This window comes from Oryx dammah, unplaced genomic scaffold (assembly GCF_014754425.2).
Source record: "Oryx dammah isolate SB20612 unplaced genomic scaffold, SCBI_Odam_1.1 HiC_scaffold_3, whole genome shotgun sequence".
Classification (NCBI taxonomy): domain Eukaryota; kingdom Metazoa; phylum Chordata; class Mammalia; order Artiodactyla; family Bovidae; genus Oryx; species Oryx dammah.
Genome location: NW_024070187.1, coordinates 5,741,271 through 5,760,718, shown reverse-complemented (window position 1 = coordinate 5,760,718; position 19,448 = coordinate 5,741,271). Strand labels below are relative to the sequence as shown.

General features: G+C 42.4%; 1 protein-coding gene across 1 annotated transcript in view; it reads right to left on the bottom strand.

Annotated features, from left to right (window-relative positions):
• The window catches only part of PDE5A (phosphodiesterase 5A), an 87,570-nt gene that overhangs the window by 26,754 nt on the left and 41,368 nt on the right, over nt 1–19,448 (bottom strand). The window contains exons 10-12 of the mRNA XM_040238374.1: nt 11,538–11,684; nt 6,061–6,186; nt 4,224–4,318 (exon numbers count right to left, since the gene is read on the bottom strand). Coding sequence (XP_040094308.1) covers nt 4,224–4,318; nt 6,061–6,186; nt 11,538–11,684 — 368 coding nt within the window. The remainder of the gene's footprint in view (nt 1–4,223; nt 4,319–6,060; nt 6,187–11,537; nt 11,685–19,448) is intronic.

The following is a 19,448-nucleotide window of genomic DNA, read 5'->3' as shown; positions in this document are numbered from 1 at the left end:
CATATATATTGCTCTGGGCTCAAATCTCTTAGCTACTCTTTGTAACCCATGCCAACCCATTTTCTTCTCAACTTCACAATTTCTCTTCAAATCATCATGATCGCCTGCCAGTCAGGGCTTATTTTATGTTCCCGTTCTCTGTGATCACAGATACTCAAGTTGATGGATCATTTCACCCTGTGACTCCAGTTCTTTGACCTCCTTGACTCTGCTGATTGTCTTTTTTTCACAACAGGAGACTCCCTTCTTTGTTCCACAGCATCGAGCTGCTACCAGGCAGTCTCTGCTAGTCCCTGTCCCTCTCTGGGACAGAGCAAGATCTTGAGCTCTTGTCTGTCGTTAATAGTATGTGCCTGTGAAAATAGCTAAAACTTGGTGAGCGGATAATCTGTGCCAGGTACTGTTCCAAGCACTTTGCATCTGTTTATACTTCTTAATCCTTGTAGGAAACCCTGTGAGACAGGTATTCTTCTGTCATTATTCTACTATACAGAGAAGGAGACACAGGAAGTTTCAATGACTTGGCTCAAAGACACACAGTGAGAGGAGTCAGGATTTGGATGTGCACTCAGGCCGTTCTAAGGACTAACTGAACTCACGTATGTAAAGTGCTAGAGAGAGTTCCAAATGCCACAAGGCTAAAAGCTATGACTATGTTGAGGGTTAACTTCCATTATTGTTATTACTATTATTATTAGCTACTGACATTAAGACTAACTGAACTTGCACATTCTTCATATCCAGACCTCCAGTCTCTCAGGCTCTCCAGCGTTACCAAGGATGACCTCATTCCCGGCTCAAGTACACTCTACTCAGTTTGAACTGCACGGACTATGGTTCCTGTGTGGCCACTGCTGCCCTCTGAAGTCTCTGAGATCCTGCTGACCCTCTGTGACCACCGGCCTGTTCATGACCCAGCTCCCTGTTGCTCCTCTGTTACAGAGCAGCGGCGACCACGGTGCAGGGCGAGTTCTTCCAGGACACACACACACGTGATCAGACTGTGGCTACCAGGAAATTCTTTCATTCTGGTTTGGCTGAATCTCTGATTTTGGAAAAAAAAACAAAAAACACAAACAAACCTCACTTGGTCACCCAAACTCTTCTAACCACCATCCTGTGTTATCCTCCTCATTGTTGGGCTCCTCTCCCCTCTGTTCTCACCCCCAAGGACCCAGCATGCAGACACACCTCCCAGCTCTCTCACTCTCATCAGTGGCACCATCGTTGCTCATTTCTTGGACCCGGTGTTATGATTTCCCCCTTCTTTCTTGCATATAACTAACTGTTCAATATTAGATTTGAACAGTTTTCTTCCTTCCTTGAGCTAATATGTGATGTTCATATACACCTGGCTTCCCCTAACAGCTTTCTGGCTGACCTCTGTGGTTCTAATTATTACCTGTCTACCTTGTACCATACTTTCAGATCCTTTCTTCTTAAGCAATGCCATTAACCACTCAGTAGCCACTACACCAAATGAAACGCACAGCCTGGTTTTCTAGCCCTCCCTCGAGAGGCTCTTCTAACTTCTGCTTGTTCATCCTCTTACTTTTCATTCTGACTAGTCAGGCTAGCCATCACTGCTGTGCCAATGAAAATGTCCACTTCACGGTATTTCTGGAATATCTTCATGTTCTCTCCTCTCCAAATCTTACTCACTTCAAAGACCTGGTCTAACTCTGACTTCTTCCCTTAACAGTAAAGATGGGCTACGCTGATCATGACCCATCTCCTTCTCTATCGAACACTTCCAGCCCATGTTATTAAAGAACACAGGACTTACCAGATACTTTGACATTAATCACCACTGTTTGAGGAGACAATAAAAATTCCTGGAGAACAGGAATTGAAGTTTACATGTTTATAGCTCTCTCCCTAACAAAGTACAGGCCCCAGTAACTGCACATTATCTGCCTAAAATGTAGGATAATTTCACTATATTTGCGTTTATAAAACACAAATCCTGAATCTAGCCAAGTAAATGTATCTACCCCAGTCCTCCTATATGGACTACAGGCCTAATGGGGGAAAATTTCTCTGCATAAGCAGATGTCTGTTCTTCAGCCACTCGTTCCTGTGACTGTCTGTGTTTTAGTATCCATCTGAAACCACTCTTCCCACCACCCAGCTATGTGGGGGAGGGAAGGCGCAGGCAGTGAACTCTCCCCCCCAGGTATTTCACTGGCATCCTCATAGTGCTCCTCATAAAGGCAGTCTTCCTGAGCCAGGAAGGAACCAGAGAATCCGATCAAGAATCAAAACAGCTTCCTAAACAAGGGCTCTCTTACTTCAGATGTTCTGATGAGATATTCAAGAATAAATGATGGTAGTTCTGTTTCTGACTTTGCTACTTCATAAGGGCTTTTTATCTTTTTTGATGCACTGACTTTTATTTCTGTGCTGCCTTTTATTTGGTAGAGGTCTGGACACAGTACACCTTTCTAGAAGTCAGTTCTTTATATGGAAATGTTTCTGACGCTCTTAGTCTCCCAAGAGGCCCCTGGTCAAGAAAATCCTCCTTGAGATACCACTTGTTTATCACCAAGAAGAAAAAGAGAAACATCCCTGGGACATTCTTGGCTTCCTCTACTCAAACCACAGGGATGTAGGAAAAAATAAGTATCTCTGAAACTCCTTTAATTTATTTTTGAAAGTTGTTATTACTTGGCGCAAGTCTACTTTGCGGTATATGTGGAAGTAAGATTCTGCAGTCTTTTTCCCAGGACTTTTTTTTTTTTTGAAGAGAAGATGACGTTTCTCCAGATGTTTTTTCCTGGGTGATTATTTTTAAATAAACAAAGGGAAAAAAATAGCTGAGTCCTTTTCTTCACTCTGAAGCACAGCAGTATGGCCAGCCACACAGTAACAGTCCATACCCTGATGACACGATGCTCAGGGCTGAGGGAAGAGAAGGCTGCCCTGCTGACTGCCCCCCAGTCTGCTCTCGACTCCCCGCCACACGTCTCTTCGCATCACTGCTCCTGTGCTGATGTGAGGCTCAGGACCACAGTACGTGACAGAGCGCCAGGGCAAAGGGCGCATCACGCAGTCAGTTCTCCAGAACGTCAGATTTTAGAGAGGGAACAGCTCGCCTCGACAGCCAGGCCAGAGCTTGCTGTCCTTTCTCATCAGTGGTCAGAAGAGGGCGTGGTTGCTACATAGCTACAATTCTTTTGACATCAATTTTCCACTTACTGTATTTAGATAAAGGGGATGTGATTAGAGAGCTTTCTGAAGTTCTCTCAAGATAGCAGATATCTGGAATTTCCTAGGGAGATATATGCATTAGCTGAATCACTTGCATACTTTAAAAAATGTTCAGTAATAAGGAATTTTCACCAAGAAATGTATGCTTTCAGCTAATTTGCTCCAAGGAAATAAAAATGTCATGATAGCATTTATGACGTCATAAATCTGATACTCATTTGCCATTGCAAATGTTATGTAAGCACGGTCCACAGGTGAGCCTGAAAACCTTGTCTGAAGAATTAGTATCTTATACTCTCAAAATCAGTCCCAAAGCAGGCTTCTGATGATGACAGGACTATCACTAGCACCTGAAGCTAAGATTCATTTTAACACTTAAAAATGTACCAGGCATTCTACCTGGTAGTGAGGTGCATTATGTCTTAAAAAACTTATGTCCACCCTGTGAGTAGGAATGCTATTATCTTGATTTCACAGAGGTGAGCACCCCTGCTCACGATCACACAGGGACTCTGTGGCGAGGGGGAGGACTCGAATCCAGGTCTGAACTCAGAGCCCAAATTTGCCAGTCCTGTGGTCTACTGCCTTCACTAAGACCGAAAGCCCCTTTATGGATGGCACTGACTAATACTTAGGGTCGAGCTCAGCACTTTTCAAGTGCTGTCTTTTATTCCAGGGTGAAATTCTACCTTTGATGTACTAGTCTTAATAGTTTTCCAATGAAGCTCTTAAGCCTGGTGTTCATAAACTAAAGCAAAACTCCCGGTAATTATCCAATGAAATAAGATTCTCAACGTAAATACTTTTCGAACTTCAGGCCAGAGATGTTCCCGATGTGATGTTGGACTTGCATTATTTTTTCCATTTCCCTTAAATAAAACCAGAGTATGTTATGGGACCCTGACCAACTGAAATTTCGTACCATTAGAATTTGCTGTGGCTTCTACTTTTAACAAGACAGCCCTACAATTTGAAAGAAACAGCCTCTTCTGCCACTGGGGCAAATGGCTTACCGCTGTATGTATGAGTTATTGACACCGCGGTGATCCAGATCATGGCTTAAGGCAGCAATCAGCAGTGCGAGTATCTCCAGGTCCGTCAGCCTCTTCTACGTGACCGAAGACCATGGGGAGAGAGCGAGAAAGACCCGTTTGGTAAAGCGCGTTATGCTACCTCCTTTCACCCATCACATGGTTTTGTCCTCAGCACTTTACATATGTGCTTCTTTCTAGTCACAGAGGACTCACGCTAGAATCCTTTCCTGCAGAGATTGAATCAGTCATATTTTGTCTTCAGAATGGGATTATTATCAACAGAAAAAATTACAATGCCTCACATAATCAACAATCTGTCCGTGTGCAGTCAATGCTTTTTTCTTAATTATCTACATACATGTGGAATAATCCAAACTTCCAACAACTGTCTTCCCTCTGAATTTTTGCAGGGAACTTTCTGCGGTCCCTCTAGATTCTGTGGCCTTTTCTGTCTGCCAGTTGCTATATACTTTAGTTGCTATATACTTCACTCTCTCATTAGGAGCACAGACATGATTACTAGCCAACAGTAGGAAAAAAAAAAGACGAGGAATGAAAATTTGGCTTTGAAAAGTTCACAATATATTCCAAAGCCAAATACACGTTATTTTTAATACCTGCCATTTGTATTATCTACTCAACTATTCTCCTTCACTAGTAAGAAAACATAGGTGAAATTATTATCAGCTCTGTTCTATTGGACCTCTTAACATTCTACATAGTAACGTCTACAGCATATACAAAAATCACCATTCTATTATTATTCACAAAAAGCAGAGAGAGGCTTCAGCGATACAGTTCTCATGACTGTCTCAAACCCCAAAATAAATTTACCTTATTTCTTATAAATGTTTGTTAGAGTAGGAAAATACAATCACAGTATTTGATATGTCTTCTTAAGACAACAATCACTTTTTTTGTAGCTCTAGCCAGCCAGTTAGAACATGCACTCAATGTAAGTCGAGACAGAGGATAACATTTTTAGAGTTTGTTAAATAAAAAAGAGCATGGAAGCTCTGAATTAAAAACAGTCATAAGATGGGTGCCTGGAATCACTTACCTAGAATAACTAGTCAATTCCCAGTGAAGTTAGAATCTAAGGCCAGAGATGTGAAAAATCTGACCTGGAAAGGAATGAATTACTTGACTGTTTTTTGCACTGATCTTCCTTGTAAAAGCCTCTGGTCATGTGTATGAAACAAAAACCTTTTCCATGAAATGATGTTTATAAAATTAGTACTCCAGAGAAAATGTGATAGAAAACCCTGGGCCCATCTCTGGAGCCAAGTTCAGGACCCGAGTGGTTTTCAAGAAAGTCTACTATGGAGCAGTTTAAATGTGACTGTGAGAAGCTGGATACTTTTCCTTCGACTGTGGAGTTTCCTCTGAAGGAGGTATTTATTTGGCCAAAGACTATTAACATGAAGCTATTTAAAACATTTTTTAAACATGCAATGTATACTATATATGAAAGAAAATTAGAAATTGTTTTGCCATATTGGTCTTCTTGAATTAAGAGACGCAGGAGACAAGGGTTCATTCCCTGGGTTGGGAAAATGCCCTGGAGGAGGGAACGGCCACCCACTCCAGTATTCTTGCCGAGAAAATCCCACGAACAGAGGAGCCTGGTGGGTCACACTCACACGGGGTTGCAAAAGAGTCAGACATGGCTGAGCACAAGCACACAGAAGACAATCTACTTCTAACTGGCAATAAGTATTATTCTCAGTCACCACGAGTGCACATTAAGAAAACTGGAAGGATATGCTGTAAAGCAACAAGATGTCTTAAATACATACACGACTCTGAGCAGTACCTGAATCTTGCCCGCTTTCAGTGCAGCAAACATGCACTGCGCTGTGTTAAAGGCATGTCTCCAGTTATGATAGGCGACGCTCTTCCGATAGTTCTTCTTCACACTTAAAATCCACTTGCAAAGGACCTTTAGGAAACAAGGTGTAAGGAGTCAAAATAACTGCTAACGCTTATCCTGCACTGACTTCATGCACTGTCCAAAGCATGCACATCTGACCCCAGGGCTCTGAGGGACGCACTACAGATGACAAGATTGGCATTCGGAGAGGAAGGTTGCCCGAGATCACGGTGCATGTAAAGGCTAGGGCCAAAATTCAGATCTTGACAGTTTGATTCCAGAGTCCACCATGCAAACCACGGTGCCAACTAAATTAGATGTAAAAGGCAAGGCGGCTCTAAGAAAGGCAGGGCACAGACTAGCTTTTTAGAAGATACTATGTCCACGTGTGATCAGTTGGGACAGTCCACAGTCACAGGTGCACAAATCCACGCTCAGGGGGCCACGCAAGCAGCTACTCTCCACTTCTCATGCCCTCTTTCTGTACGTCCGCAGAGGTGTTCGTGAGGCCCTTCTGGGGACAGACAGGGCACAAAGCACACATCCAGGGACAAACTAAAACTCCACGTCGTAGTCTCTGTCCCTTTAAACGATTCTTAAATATTCAGGCAGAGTTACTGCTTGGTTACCAAGAAGTAATAAAAAAAAAATACACACATAAAGCCCCGTTGAGTGTGTGTATGTGTGTGTGTTTAATCTATATATTTTAAAAGATGGAGAAAAAAAGGACAGACTGTTCAGAAAATCTCACAAGCTAGGTTTATTTAATTCAACTCCTAAGTGGTGGATTTAACAAAATCCCCGGGGGACTCATGGGCCCTAAGCACGATAATTTTGTGTTTGTGTTAGTATCAGAGTCTGCCTCTTCTCGATTCTGAAAGATTTACTATGCTTTGGGGGATCTCTAAAAATAAATATGTGTTTCTCTCTATGTATATTTATGGGGATTATTTCATACACAAAAGCCATTGCTCTGGGGAATGGAAAAAGTACCAGGGAAAAGAATCCTGCTTTAATAATATTCAACACAGTTTGATTGGCTGCAAAAGTAGGCCAAAAACAAGGTTTCTTCTTTGTTGGTACAAAATTGCTTATAGAGGATTTGGCAGAAAAATCAGTGCTTTCATATCCTCCCTTTTCTTCTCAGGTCTCTTTCTTCCTGTTCTATGACGCAGTTCACAGGGAATTCTGATAAAAGGAACCCAAATGTCCCCAAGCTCTTTTACCTACCCTTGAGTAACCATATTTCCCAGAGGATTTTTGAAGGCTAAGACTGACATGTGCTGACCTGAAATACACTACAGCATGACCATTTCTGAATAAAGTTGACCCTGAAGGTAATAGATTCATCGTATTAGGGGAATTTTAAGTAAGAACTATTAACTTTCTTTTGATATGCTTAGAAAGTATACAGTGAAGTCTTGTAGAAAATTGTCTAGTTGCTAAGTTGTGTCTGATTCTTTTGCAACCCCCTGGACTGTAGCCCTCCAAGCTCCTCTGTCCATAGGATTTCCCAGGCAGGAACACTGGAATGAATGGGTTGCTATTTCCTTCTCCAGGGGATCTTCCCAACCCAGGGATCGAACCCATGTCTCCTGAATTGCAGGCAGATTCTTTACCATTGAGCCACCTGGGAACTCCTGTTGTAGAACATTACTGGTGATTAAATATAGAATCAAGGAAAATAAGCAGGAAAGCCCAGTATTTACCCTATGGGCACCTCTCTCTACTAATCATACAATCTGTAGATACAATTAAATAGGCATGTATAGCATATGATCAGTGAAGGCACTGGCACCCCACTCCAGTACTCTCGCCTGGAAAATCCCATGGATAGAGGAGCCTGGTGGGCTGCAGTTCATGGGGTCGCTAAGAGTCGGACACGACTAACCGACTTCACTTTCACTTTTCACTTTCATGCTTTGGAGAAGGCAATGGCAACCCACTCCAGTGTTCTTGCCTGGAGAATCCCAGGGATGGGAGAGCCTGGTGGGCTGCCGTCTATGGGGTCGCAGAGTCGGACACGACTGAAGTGACTTAGCAGCAGCAGCAGCAGCATATAATGGGAAATAATGGACAAAATAATTATGAAACCTAATCCCTAATGGACTACTCTCTTTTTCTTCTTTTTGGGGGCCATGCTGTGCAGCTTGTGAGATCTTAGTTTCCTGACCAGGGATTGAACCTGGTCATCCTAAGTGGACCTAACCACTGGACCACCAGGGAACTCCTGATTCTGCTTCTACTGAGATGGGCCTGTTGAACTGAGTAAACTGACTGCCCCATTGTATCTAGTAACCAGATTCAAGTACAGTTTTGTATTCTGTTATCAGCATGTTCTTAACAGCATTTAGGAAAATTATGGTCAGATCTGTTTAAATGCTTGGTGGCTATGCCTGGAATGTTCAAACTTGTAATACGGCCTTTTGTACAGAGCTCCTGAACAGCTGTGAGCAGTTTGGAAGACCCTAGGGAGCATGCTCAGTACAGTGAATCAGTCTCCAACAATTACAAAGGTTTCCGAAGTCCTAAGCAACATACTTAAGATTCTGTGCGAGGAAGCAAAGAAAGAAAACACAGCTCAGCTCCTGCCTTCAAGAGTTTCAGTCAGTAGCAAAACTAACAAAAGCACACATATAAAGGAAATAAGTGCACGTAAAAATGAGAACACAAATTTATAAACTGTCAACAGGATTCCAAGTGGCATGAAGTCAGTCCTAGAAAAAGTTTTCCCAGGAATACAGACTTTTGCATCATGCTTCAAGGAAAAAGTATGCTGTGGTACAAAGTGGAGTGGACTTGGAAGTGGACAATCCTGTCCATTCATGGGAGGAATGGCTTGTCAAAGACAGATGGTAAAGGAAAACAGGCATAGCACACGCAGCTTGGTTAAGTAAAAGAATCTGTTTCAGAGATCCATGAGAGTTGCAGGAGAGAAAAGGTCTGGAAGCCAACAGGGACAAGAAGACTTGCCTTATCTTTCAGTAGGAAGGATTCTTTGTCAGGGCACCTTATGATGCTAACATCTTTTCTAGCAGCAACATTTTAATTATCATCCTAAAATTATATCTGAGATGTATAGTGACAATAATATCTGAAATAAAACAGATGAGTCACCAAAGCAGGAAGGCCAACCAGAGTAATAGAGACATTCAAGCTGACACTGGCCAGAATCAGAACAGAAGTTACTCAAATGAAAAGCAGAGGAGATGAACAAGACACCAAGGAGAAATACCTGCCTAATGGACAAACATTCAGCGAAAGGTTTAAAAATAAAATGAGAGAGAAATTCAAAGGACTATCTTCTTATCCAACACTCAAATGCTATCTTAAAGCTTATGTTTTTAAATTTACTTTTAATTGAAGGATAATTGCTTTATAGAATTTTGTTTAGAGCTTATGTTTTTAAGAAATAAATCAATTTATGTAATAATTTCATAAATAGGTACAAGGATCGTATTCCTGTTCTGGCCAGGCCCTTTCAACAGAGATATTACCAGTGCAAAGTATGGGAGATCTCAGGAATGGAAAGGGACCTGAGTTGCTATCTAGATTTCTGTGAGTCCTATAACTAGCAAGCAGCGGAACTGAGACTCACATTTAGATCTTCTGGCTCTAAGTGAGATCTTCATCCCATTAATAAAGGTTTACTATATGAGCCCTATGGGGTAATATAACCATGGTCAAATCTGGTTTAAAGAAGGGATTAACTTTCTACTTAATACTTTCGTATTAAGCAAAGAACACAAGTGTGCACACATACACACACATACAAACAGACAATCACACAGATGCATGTATAATTCTCACAAGACCCCCACAGGGAAAGTCATACCATTATTCCCAATTAACAGATTACAAAACGTGAGAATGTGAGCAATCAACTGCCCAAAGAGATGAGAGCTATTCACCAGTAGAGTTATAACTCAGATCTAAGAACCTTCTACTTCATCATGCTATGTCTGGAGCCTCCCTGGTGGCTCAGATGGTAAAGCGTCTGTCTGCCTGCAAGGTGGGAGACCCAGGTTCGATTCCTGAGTCGGGAAGATCTCTTGGAGAAGGAAATGGCAACCTGCTCCAATACTCTTGCGTGGAAAATTCCATGGACAGAGAAGCCTGGTAGGCTGTACAGTCCTTGGGGTCGCAAAGAGTCAGGACACGACTGAGCTACTTCACTTTCACGCTAAGTCAGTATCTTCATTGGTAACACAGGGACAATAATAACCAAAGGACCTTTCTTGAGAGCTTCTTGAAATAATTAAATGATATGCTATCCCTTAATCAACACACTCTAATAGGAGTGAACTATTACTAGAGTCTACAGATTGTATTTTCACCCAAGAATAATATAAAGTTTGGTTAAATTGAAGGAAGAACCAGATTTGGGCCCCTAGTAATACAGAAATGACCCTGTATTAACCTTAACTATATTAGAGCTCAGTTCTCAGACCTAAGTCAGGCTCTGAGATCAGGGACAACTCATCACTAAAACATGTCCCTAGCACAGTGTGGGTACACTGTTTATTGTTAATAAATTTTCATTTTATGAATTAATGGAGTGCTGGATAGTGGAGGCCTTCAAGGTATTTACATATCCATATAGGAAATCCATACAAGGAGACTAGACATTCAACTGACTGGAAAAAAAAAAAAAAGACAGCTTTAAAGGAAAATTACTAAATTTCTTTTTCATATAGGCCTTTCTATTCTCCCTTATTCTTTAATGCAATAACACAGGCATTATGAAACAAACTAGAATTCCCTGAAATCTCCCCAGCTGGTATGAGAAGGGACTGATCTCAGTCTTGCTATTTTTGAGAGGCAAGTAAGGTAATGGGCTGGGGTTAAAGTCAGTCTTCATCTTCACTCCATATGCGTGACCCTGTCTGAACCAAGAGCTTGGCTTCACATCAGCCCCTCTGCTCCCTCACTTCCAAAGGCGTTCACTCTGTTTGGGTCCTGTGTTATCATAACCTCTGCAACCAGATCTTATTACTTCCCTGCTTAAGATTCCTCAGTGACTCACCATTGTTTTCAGGATAAAATCCAGATTCCTCTAAGTAGTGTACGAGGACCCACGCAGCCTGCTTCTCACCGTCCTCCAGCTGCTCTCCTGCCACTCTCACTGCCACCAGTGCTCCATGCCCCACCTGGCCCTCATCTTGCTCTCTCTGTCGCGAACACCCTGCCCCGTTCTGCAACCTGCTGCTTGATACGTGTAGGAACCCAGTACATGTCTTCTCAGTGGCTGATAAGTTTCCTTCAAACATTCTGGGTCTGTATTAGGTGACAGTATATGAATCTTCATTCATACTTCATTCATCTTCATTTCATACGGAAACTTCATTCCATACTAGCATCCAAAACTAATTCTCTTCACACACACACACACTTTCCAGAGCACATCACTACATTCCTACCTCATGTTTCATCTGGAAGTTCTGCACAAGGTTGAGGTCAGTGAACATCCGGATTGTGCACAGTGCCGTTTCCAGGTCAGACAGCTCAAAGTCGCTGAAGCTGAAGTCAGTGATTTTAAGGGTCTGGGCAGATGGCACCACAGCAGCCTTGGGTAAAGGGAGGGGAAGAAGACGAAGTGAGGCTGTTGATCAGAGCAGCACAAATGCAGAGTTTCCTTGCTTTGCTTTCAGAAATGGCACGTTGGACTTTATTTTTTCTTCTTAATGTCATACACGAGAAATATTTCACTATAGAAGTTATTCCTTTTTTTTAAATAACTGAGCCCCTTGTGGGTAACTGATATGCTTCTAAGTAAGGCCAGGTGGAGAGAAGGTAACTGTACCTGTAACACTAGGCAGATCTAAGGAGTCCAGTGATCCAACCGCTTTATATTTCCTCAGTGTCAATTCACTCAGCAGATGTTTACTGAGTAGTTATTCTGGACCCGTCCCAGTACTATGGACTGAGAATAAGTAGTGAGCAGGATAAAGATAATGTTCTAAGCATTTTATGTTTAATTCTCAAGACAACCTTTTGAAATGGATACTCTAGCTCCATCCTTGGTTTGATTTTTAATCATCTAATGGTAGTAAACACTTGCAATTTCTTCAAATACACCTTGCTCTTTTTAAAAAATCAATAGTCTTTTTACCTCCTGCTTCTCCTACTTTCTCTAACTAAAGGACTTCAAAACACAGTTCCTATCCAAATTAGAGCTATTAATAAATGCCCTTCAGAGCCAAGCCCACTGTGGGAATACCTGTCTAATCACACAAAATTCACTACAGTGTACTTTCCTGTTTATCTGCTTCTAACCACAGTGGACTGACAGGTGGTGCTGAATCTTACACATCTTTGTATCCATTGTATCTACTGATGGATACAGTTCTGATATTTGTTAATATGAATACTTATTAAATGAATGGGAGGGGGAAGATCTCATTCTCTTCACTTAATTTGAGTTACAAGTTATAAGGTCTGGTTTTAAGGTCCCAATTCCTCCTAGAAAGGTGAAGTCCATTAATTCTGAGTTGGAAAACTAGCAGACGCATTCATTCCAATCTGTTTTGTTTGGCATTGAATATTTTTTAAAATCACCATTATTTGTTACACTATTTAAAATTGGGAGATTTTAACAATAAAGCAGCATTTCTGGTCTTTCCTGAATAATCAGGCCACACTGAGCTTCAAGTCCCATGAAGCGACTCGCCACAGCCAGCTCTCCCCGCCAAACCCCCACCCCACACACCCGGGCCCCTCAGACTGAGCAGGTTTCACTCCCAGATTCTCTGCCAGGCCCCCCACCGGCATGAAAACTTGTAAGAACCTCACTCCTCAACCTTCTTGACTATTTACTCTGCCAGCACTTGAGCGGCCTTAGCCACATCTGGCTGAAATTCATCTAAGAGGCTTTAACTTGGTGTGGGGCAGAGGGAAGAAAATACAGAAATCTCAACCAGGTTCCTTCTAATGTTTTTTCCTTGATTTTCTCTAAACCCCTGAAGTTTCCTCTGAATATCTGCCATATCACTTCTTTGCTCTCACTCCACCTTTTTGTGAAGTGAAAAGGTCAAACACAGAATTATAAAACCGTATGGAGCAACCTCGAGCTTTCCCCTACCAAGCTGCGGGCACGTGTGCTCTCCGTGCATCGTGACTGGCACCTCTTACTCATGCATACCAGACGTGTTTCAACCTTAAAAGAAGGTCACCCTCTTCATACTCCAAACTAAGGCTCTTTCCCCGAGCCCAGGTTTCACGACACAATATGCCTTCCGTCCAGCCGGCTCCATGGGCTAAGGCATGGGCTGGAGGAGGGGAAGGGAGGGGGACTGAAATGTGTGGGTAAATGGCTGTGTTGTTTACAGCAGCCTCCAGCATCGGGGACCGAGCAGGCACTGGAGTGGAGCTCTGAAGTGTGGAGGTGGGAGCAAACCTACCTTTTAACTCAAAGCAGATAACAGCTGCTTCTCTTAGACATTGCACAAGAGAACAGATGTTCATTCCTTAGGGCATCATTATTCTTAGAGCAGGAAGTTGTCTTTTGCTCCTTCCACAAAGGACATTCTAAACACCATGGGACACAGACAGCCAACATGCCTGGTGCCTTGCTCCATTACACACTCTAACTCCTGAGCACTCTCTTCTGAGAGAAGAGACGCTTTTCTTCTGCTTGATCAGCCTCGACACACCATGACTCAACCTTTTGAGCTGATCTAAGTGGGGTGTGCAGACATTTTCCTTCAGAACCTTGTGGTCAGTGATACAGAGGTTCCGGATTCTTGGGATCGCTAGCTAATAAGTCATGAGAAAGTCATACATCATTAAAGCTCTCATAAACTGCTACTCTGACCATCACAAGAGAATTCAACTTTGTTTGCCCTGAAAGGGCTTGGGATACAGGGGATTTGAAATAAAACATACTGTGTGTCATTCTAACTTACCATTTATAAAATAAAATATTCTACATCTTACTAATAAGCAGGGGAAAAGATGTGGTGTATCTGGGAGAGGTTATGTATATACAATTCTGGGTTTTCATAGCTTCTTCCTTTCAGGGATGGTTTGATTTGTCAGAATTTGCAAAGTGAAATCTTTGGGGGGTAATATAACTTATGATATTGAATACTTAACAGACATAACATTTTATAGACTCTGTAAAGCCATATAGTGCTATAGATATATGTATGTATTATGACTGAATAACTCAGTTCAAAACTTCTGGAACTATGATACCACCTAACACTGTTCAAAGGTCTTCCCTGGTAACTCAGAGATAAAGAATCTGCCTGCAGTGCAGGAGATACGGGTTTGATCCCTGGATTGGGAAAGTCCCCTGAAGAAGGAAATGGCAACCTACTCAAGTATTCTTGTCTGGAAAATCCCATGGACAAGAGGAGCCTGGTGGGCTATAATCCACAGGACTGCAAAAGAGTAGGACAAGACTGAGTGACTGAACAACACTATTCCATACTGCTATTCTCCCACGTGAGTGCACAATGCTTGTGAATTCTTAGGGAAAAACAATTAGATATTTGCCTGCTTAATTTGAAGAGTTAAGCCTTTCTAGAGTTGGGCATTCTGCTGCTGCTGCTGCTGCTGCTGCGTCGCTTCAGTTGTGTCCGACTCTGTGCGACCCCATAGATGGCAGCCCACCAGGCTCCCCTGTCCCTGGGATTCTCCAGGCATTGTAATCCATGTCAAATTAACCAAATACCGAATGTAAAAAAAAAAATACATACAAAGCTCCTTGGATAAAATATTTAACCTGGCAAACAGTTTGCTAATATAATGTCACTTTTCTTCTGAGTCCTTTAATTACATCTGCCGCTCAAACTAATAAAGAAACTAGTAATCAACTATTAATAAAGAAACTATTCTTCATATGACTCTTTAGAGGAAATTCATTTAAGTCCCTTTTTTATTATGACTCCTTTTCCTAAGGCCTTGATCCCTTTTCACCATTCTTGCAAAAATTAAAAACAAAGACAAACAGCTCTGGAAGTGAAATTCACTAACGGTGAAACTGGACACATTGCTCAGTGGTCTTTAATCAGAACCAGTTGTTCTGGACGACCCTGGTGGTCCAGCGCTTAGGAATTGTCTGCCAGGGCAGAAGACACAGGTTTGGTCCTGATCCGAGAGGATTCCACATGCCACGCAGCAGCTGAGCCTGTGCGCCACAGCCACTGAGCCCGGCACGCCCCAGCCAGCTCTCCACAAGAGAACCACTGCAGGGAGCAGCCCCTTGCACTGCAATGGAGAGAGCCGGCAGGCGGCAATGAAGGCCCAGCCCGGCCATAAACAAACACACCTTATTTAAAGGTTCTTCCCTGCTGGTTGAGTGGCCAAAAATCTGCCTTCCAATGCAGGGAACTCGGATTCGATCCCTATTCAGGAAACTAAGCTCTCACGTGCAACTAAAGCCTGTGCACCACAACTACGGAGCCTGTATATGAAAGGTTCACAGGCCACGACTAAGGCCCAATGCAGCCAAAATAAAACAAATATTAAAACCAAAACAGTTGCTGTGAACACCATCTGACTGATAAGGAACTACATAATAGATTGATCGTGAGCCAGCAACATCCCAGATCAGCCACCACATTTGCATTTTGGCATAATGATGTGAAAAGCTGACTCATATGAAAAGACCCTGATGCTGGGAAAGACTGAAGGCGGAAGGAGAAGGGGACAACCCAGGATGAGACGGCTGGATGGCATCGTTGACTCGATGGACATGAGTTGGGTGAACTCCAGGAGCTGGTGATGGACAGGGAGGCCTGGTGTGCTGCAGTCCATGGGGCTACAAAGAGTCGGACATGGCTGAGTGACTGAACTGGTAATGATCATAAAGAGAGAAATCTGAAAGCAAGGTGAAGCACATGGTGAAGCCATGTTTGGTGTTAGGGGCTCTGGTCCCGATGTCCCACTGACTTTGTCACCCTGAACAAGACATACAACCTTTGCCTATTTTCTCACCTGTAAAATGAGGGGGTTGGATCAGATCGTCGCTAAGGTTTAATTTATCTCTGCGACCACACAACTAGGATTCCTTACTGTCTTTTCACTTTGGAACCCAAGGCCACCCTGTGAGTGGCATGTAAATCTTGCCAATGACATTCTTGTATAGGTCCAGGCTCTGTCTCCAATTCTCTAACCATTTAGATAGATGGTGCATCCTAGCTGTTATGGTTATACTATGCTTTTCATGCTGACTCCTCACACAGGAGAGAGGAGACATTCCTCCTCCAAGAAGGCTTGAATACAGGATCCTAGCCTCCACCATGAGAGCAGAGGAGGGTGAGACTGGTTACACAGTGGCCTCTATACTTACTGCAGTAACACCCTAAATGGAAAATTGAGTTTTCAGAAATTGCCATCTATGTGTGTGTATGTGTGTTTTTTTTTTTTACATGTAGGGGTATGGAGGTGTCTGTATCGTGGCCATTTGTTTTCAAGGTTAATTACTACTCACTCACTTCTGGGTATCCTTGTTTCTCCTCCTCTGCATGGAATACAGCCCTCACATCATCATATAGCTAGTTCTTTCCCGTTTTTGTATGTCTCAGCTGCACCCAAGAAACATTCTGTGGTTGACTCTGTAGCAAGACTCTATTAACACAATATCTACATCCACCTTTTCCGAGTGAGCCTTTGTTTTCCTAAGAGTCAAGAAAGCTCAAAAATTTATTTCCCGGACTCCCTGTCATCTAGGGTTCCAGATGGAATTTGGTTTCTTCCGTGAGGTATACTTGAGGAAGACCTGGATTTCAAACTATCACATGAGGAACCCATGTTCCTGAAATGTGGTTCCAGAGGGTGTCCAAAGCTGTGGAGGCTGCAGTTCCAGCAGAAGCTTTCTGACTCCCAAACCGTGCCACTCTGGCTGGCTCTGGAAGGAGGTGCTATAATGGGTATCTGATTCTGGCTTCCATGGGAGTTCCCACACTGAGCCAAACTACAGTTCTGTTGTAGGACTAATTCCTGAGGTCATCCAGCTACCCTCTCCAATTATGTGAAAGCATTTAATTATTTTCTACTTTAAACAGTGAAAGGAGCTTCTGTTATCTGCAACTGAGTCCTGATGGTGCTCTTTGGGCAAAGTGTCGGTGGGCAACAGGTTCTCAGGGTGAGGCCTCTGGGTCAGAGAGCTCTCTTGGACTTGAAGGCCGAAGAGAATCAAGTTTCCGTTAGAGCAGCACCTCTTAAAGTTTGGTTCCAGCGTCTGCAGTGGCCTCTGAGAACTTGCTGAAAATGCAAAATCCTGGATTGTAGCACAGAACACAGACAGTGAAGGACAGGGAAGCCTGGCAGGCTACAGTCCACAGGGCTGCAAAGAGTCGGACCCGACTTAGTGACTGAATAGCCACCAGCCACACAGAGCTACTCAATCAGAAACTCTGGGAGTGGAGCTCAGCCATCTGTATTATAGTGAAGCTTCCAGGTGATCCTGGTGAGTGCTGGAGAACTGCTGCATTAGAGAGTGGTTATTAATAATCAGTAGCATGTAACACTCACTGAGGTCATCACTTGCAGTTATAAGAAGGAAATCCTTCTTGAGGCCCCATGATGGCTGCTGTATCATACGGTGGTGGAACGCTGCTTCCAGCTGCTGTGGAGGGATTACAGGAAGGAAGGAGAAGCTCTGGACTATAAATTGTGAGGCCAAATCATGATCAGAAAAGTAAAGAGTTTTTATGGCCTTCCTAAAACATTCTATCTGTTGAAGCACCAATAGAGCCGAAATCCACACTCAATCTTATCCTGCAGGTTGCTGAATTATGGTATAGGATGAAATCAGACTTGCCACACCTCATAGATGAACACTGGAGCACTGATGGAGTGGCTGAGGCACCAGGAATGAAACTGAGACGTTGAGAAGGTGTGGCCCTTCGTGCTGGAAGTGTCTCTACAGTATAATTTCACATGCCTATATTTTACAGTCATAGCACCTTTCTTCCTGATTATAATTACATAATATTATACAATTATGTTATGCATTTAGTTCCTCACTATTCTTTAAATCCCAAGAGGGCAAGAGATTGACTATTCATTGTTATATCTAGAAAACCTAACATAATACTCACATAAAACAGATAAATATGAATGTATAAATAAATTTGTGATCAAGCACCTAATCAATTCATCAATATCTAACATTTAAACAATATTTAATAATATTTTAATACAATATTTAATAATATATAATAATTTTTAACAATAATGTAATTTGGTAAAGAGCTATAATACAAACATTAAAATTGGTAATGAACCATGCTATGTCAGACACAACAGACGAACTGTAAACTGTGCCTTCTCTTACAGTTCAAGTATTCACTTTATTTACTTTTGAAAATTTTTATTTATTGCTGACTTCCTTCTTTCATTTGCACAATGAATACTTCACATTATAATTTTAAAAACTCAGTTTAAGTGGCAATAAAGTTTGATTCATTCACTTGCAAGAACACTGGAAACTCAGGATGGGAAAACAATTACCAAAAGTTTTCTGCTTTTTAGCAGCTCTCGTAGGAAGTTATTTAACATGGTCAACTCAAGATGACTTCCCTCAAGTAGAGAATTGGTTATACACAATTCATAAACAAAAGGTTTACATTTCTCTTAGAACATATGGTGCCTTTTTCTTCCAGTAAGTTTTCCACCTACCTGTTGTTGTTCTTTGGCTAATTAGAAAACGAGTGTATACTTTTATATACCTATTAACACAACTGGCACCATTGTGGGCCCATGTTGACCTTCCACTGACCCTCCCCAGGACTGTACTATGTAGTAAATAATTTTTCTGTCAAGGGCTTTGTAGTTAATAAATATCATTTAGGTCCAGGTGACCTCTCTGCCCTGCTAGCTCCAAACAATGGTGAAGCCCTTCCTTAACATATCCCCAGTACCTGTAAGGCTAGTTACCCATGCATAAATCTTGACTTAGGAATGTACTCCCTGCTTCCAAGCACCTCCCCCAAACCCCAGGGACGCTATAAAATTGTCCCAGTGGGGCCCTGTGGTGTGGAGTGCAGCACTGGATGCTTCCAAATTGTTGCTCATCTGATCCCACCCCATAAGTTACCTTACAGTGAAATGATCCACTGCTTATATGGAGCTGCCTGCCTCATTTAAAGATACCTTCTCAGTTCAGCAGGCACTTTCAGTTCCCGCCATCCTCCAGCAACTTTCCTGGGTGAGTATAATTAGAACAGCTTAAGCAAAAAGACTTGGAACACGACAGGGAAGATGAAGGCTTCAGTGTTGCTTCTCCTGTATTAGAACTGATATGTACCAGGAACTCTGGGCACTCCAACTCTCTAACAGAAGTTCCTTTATTATCCTCTTTTTACAGAGGAAGAAACTGA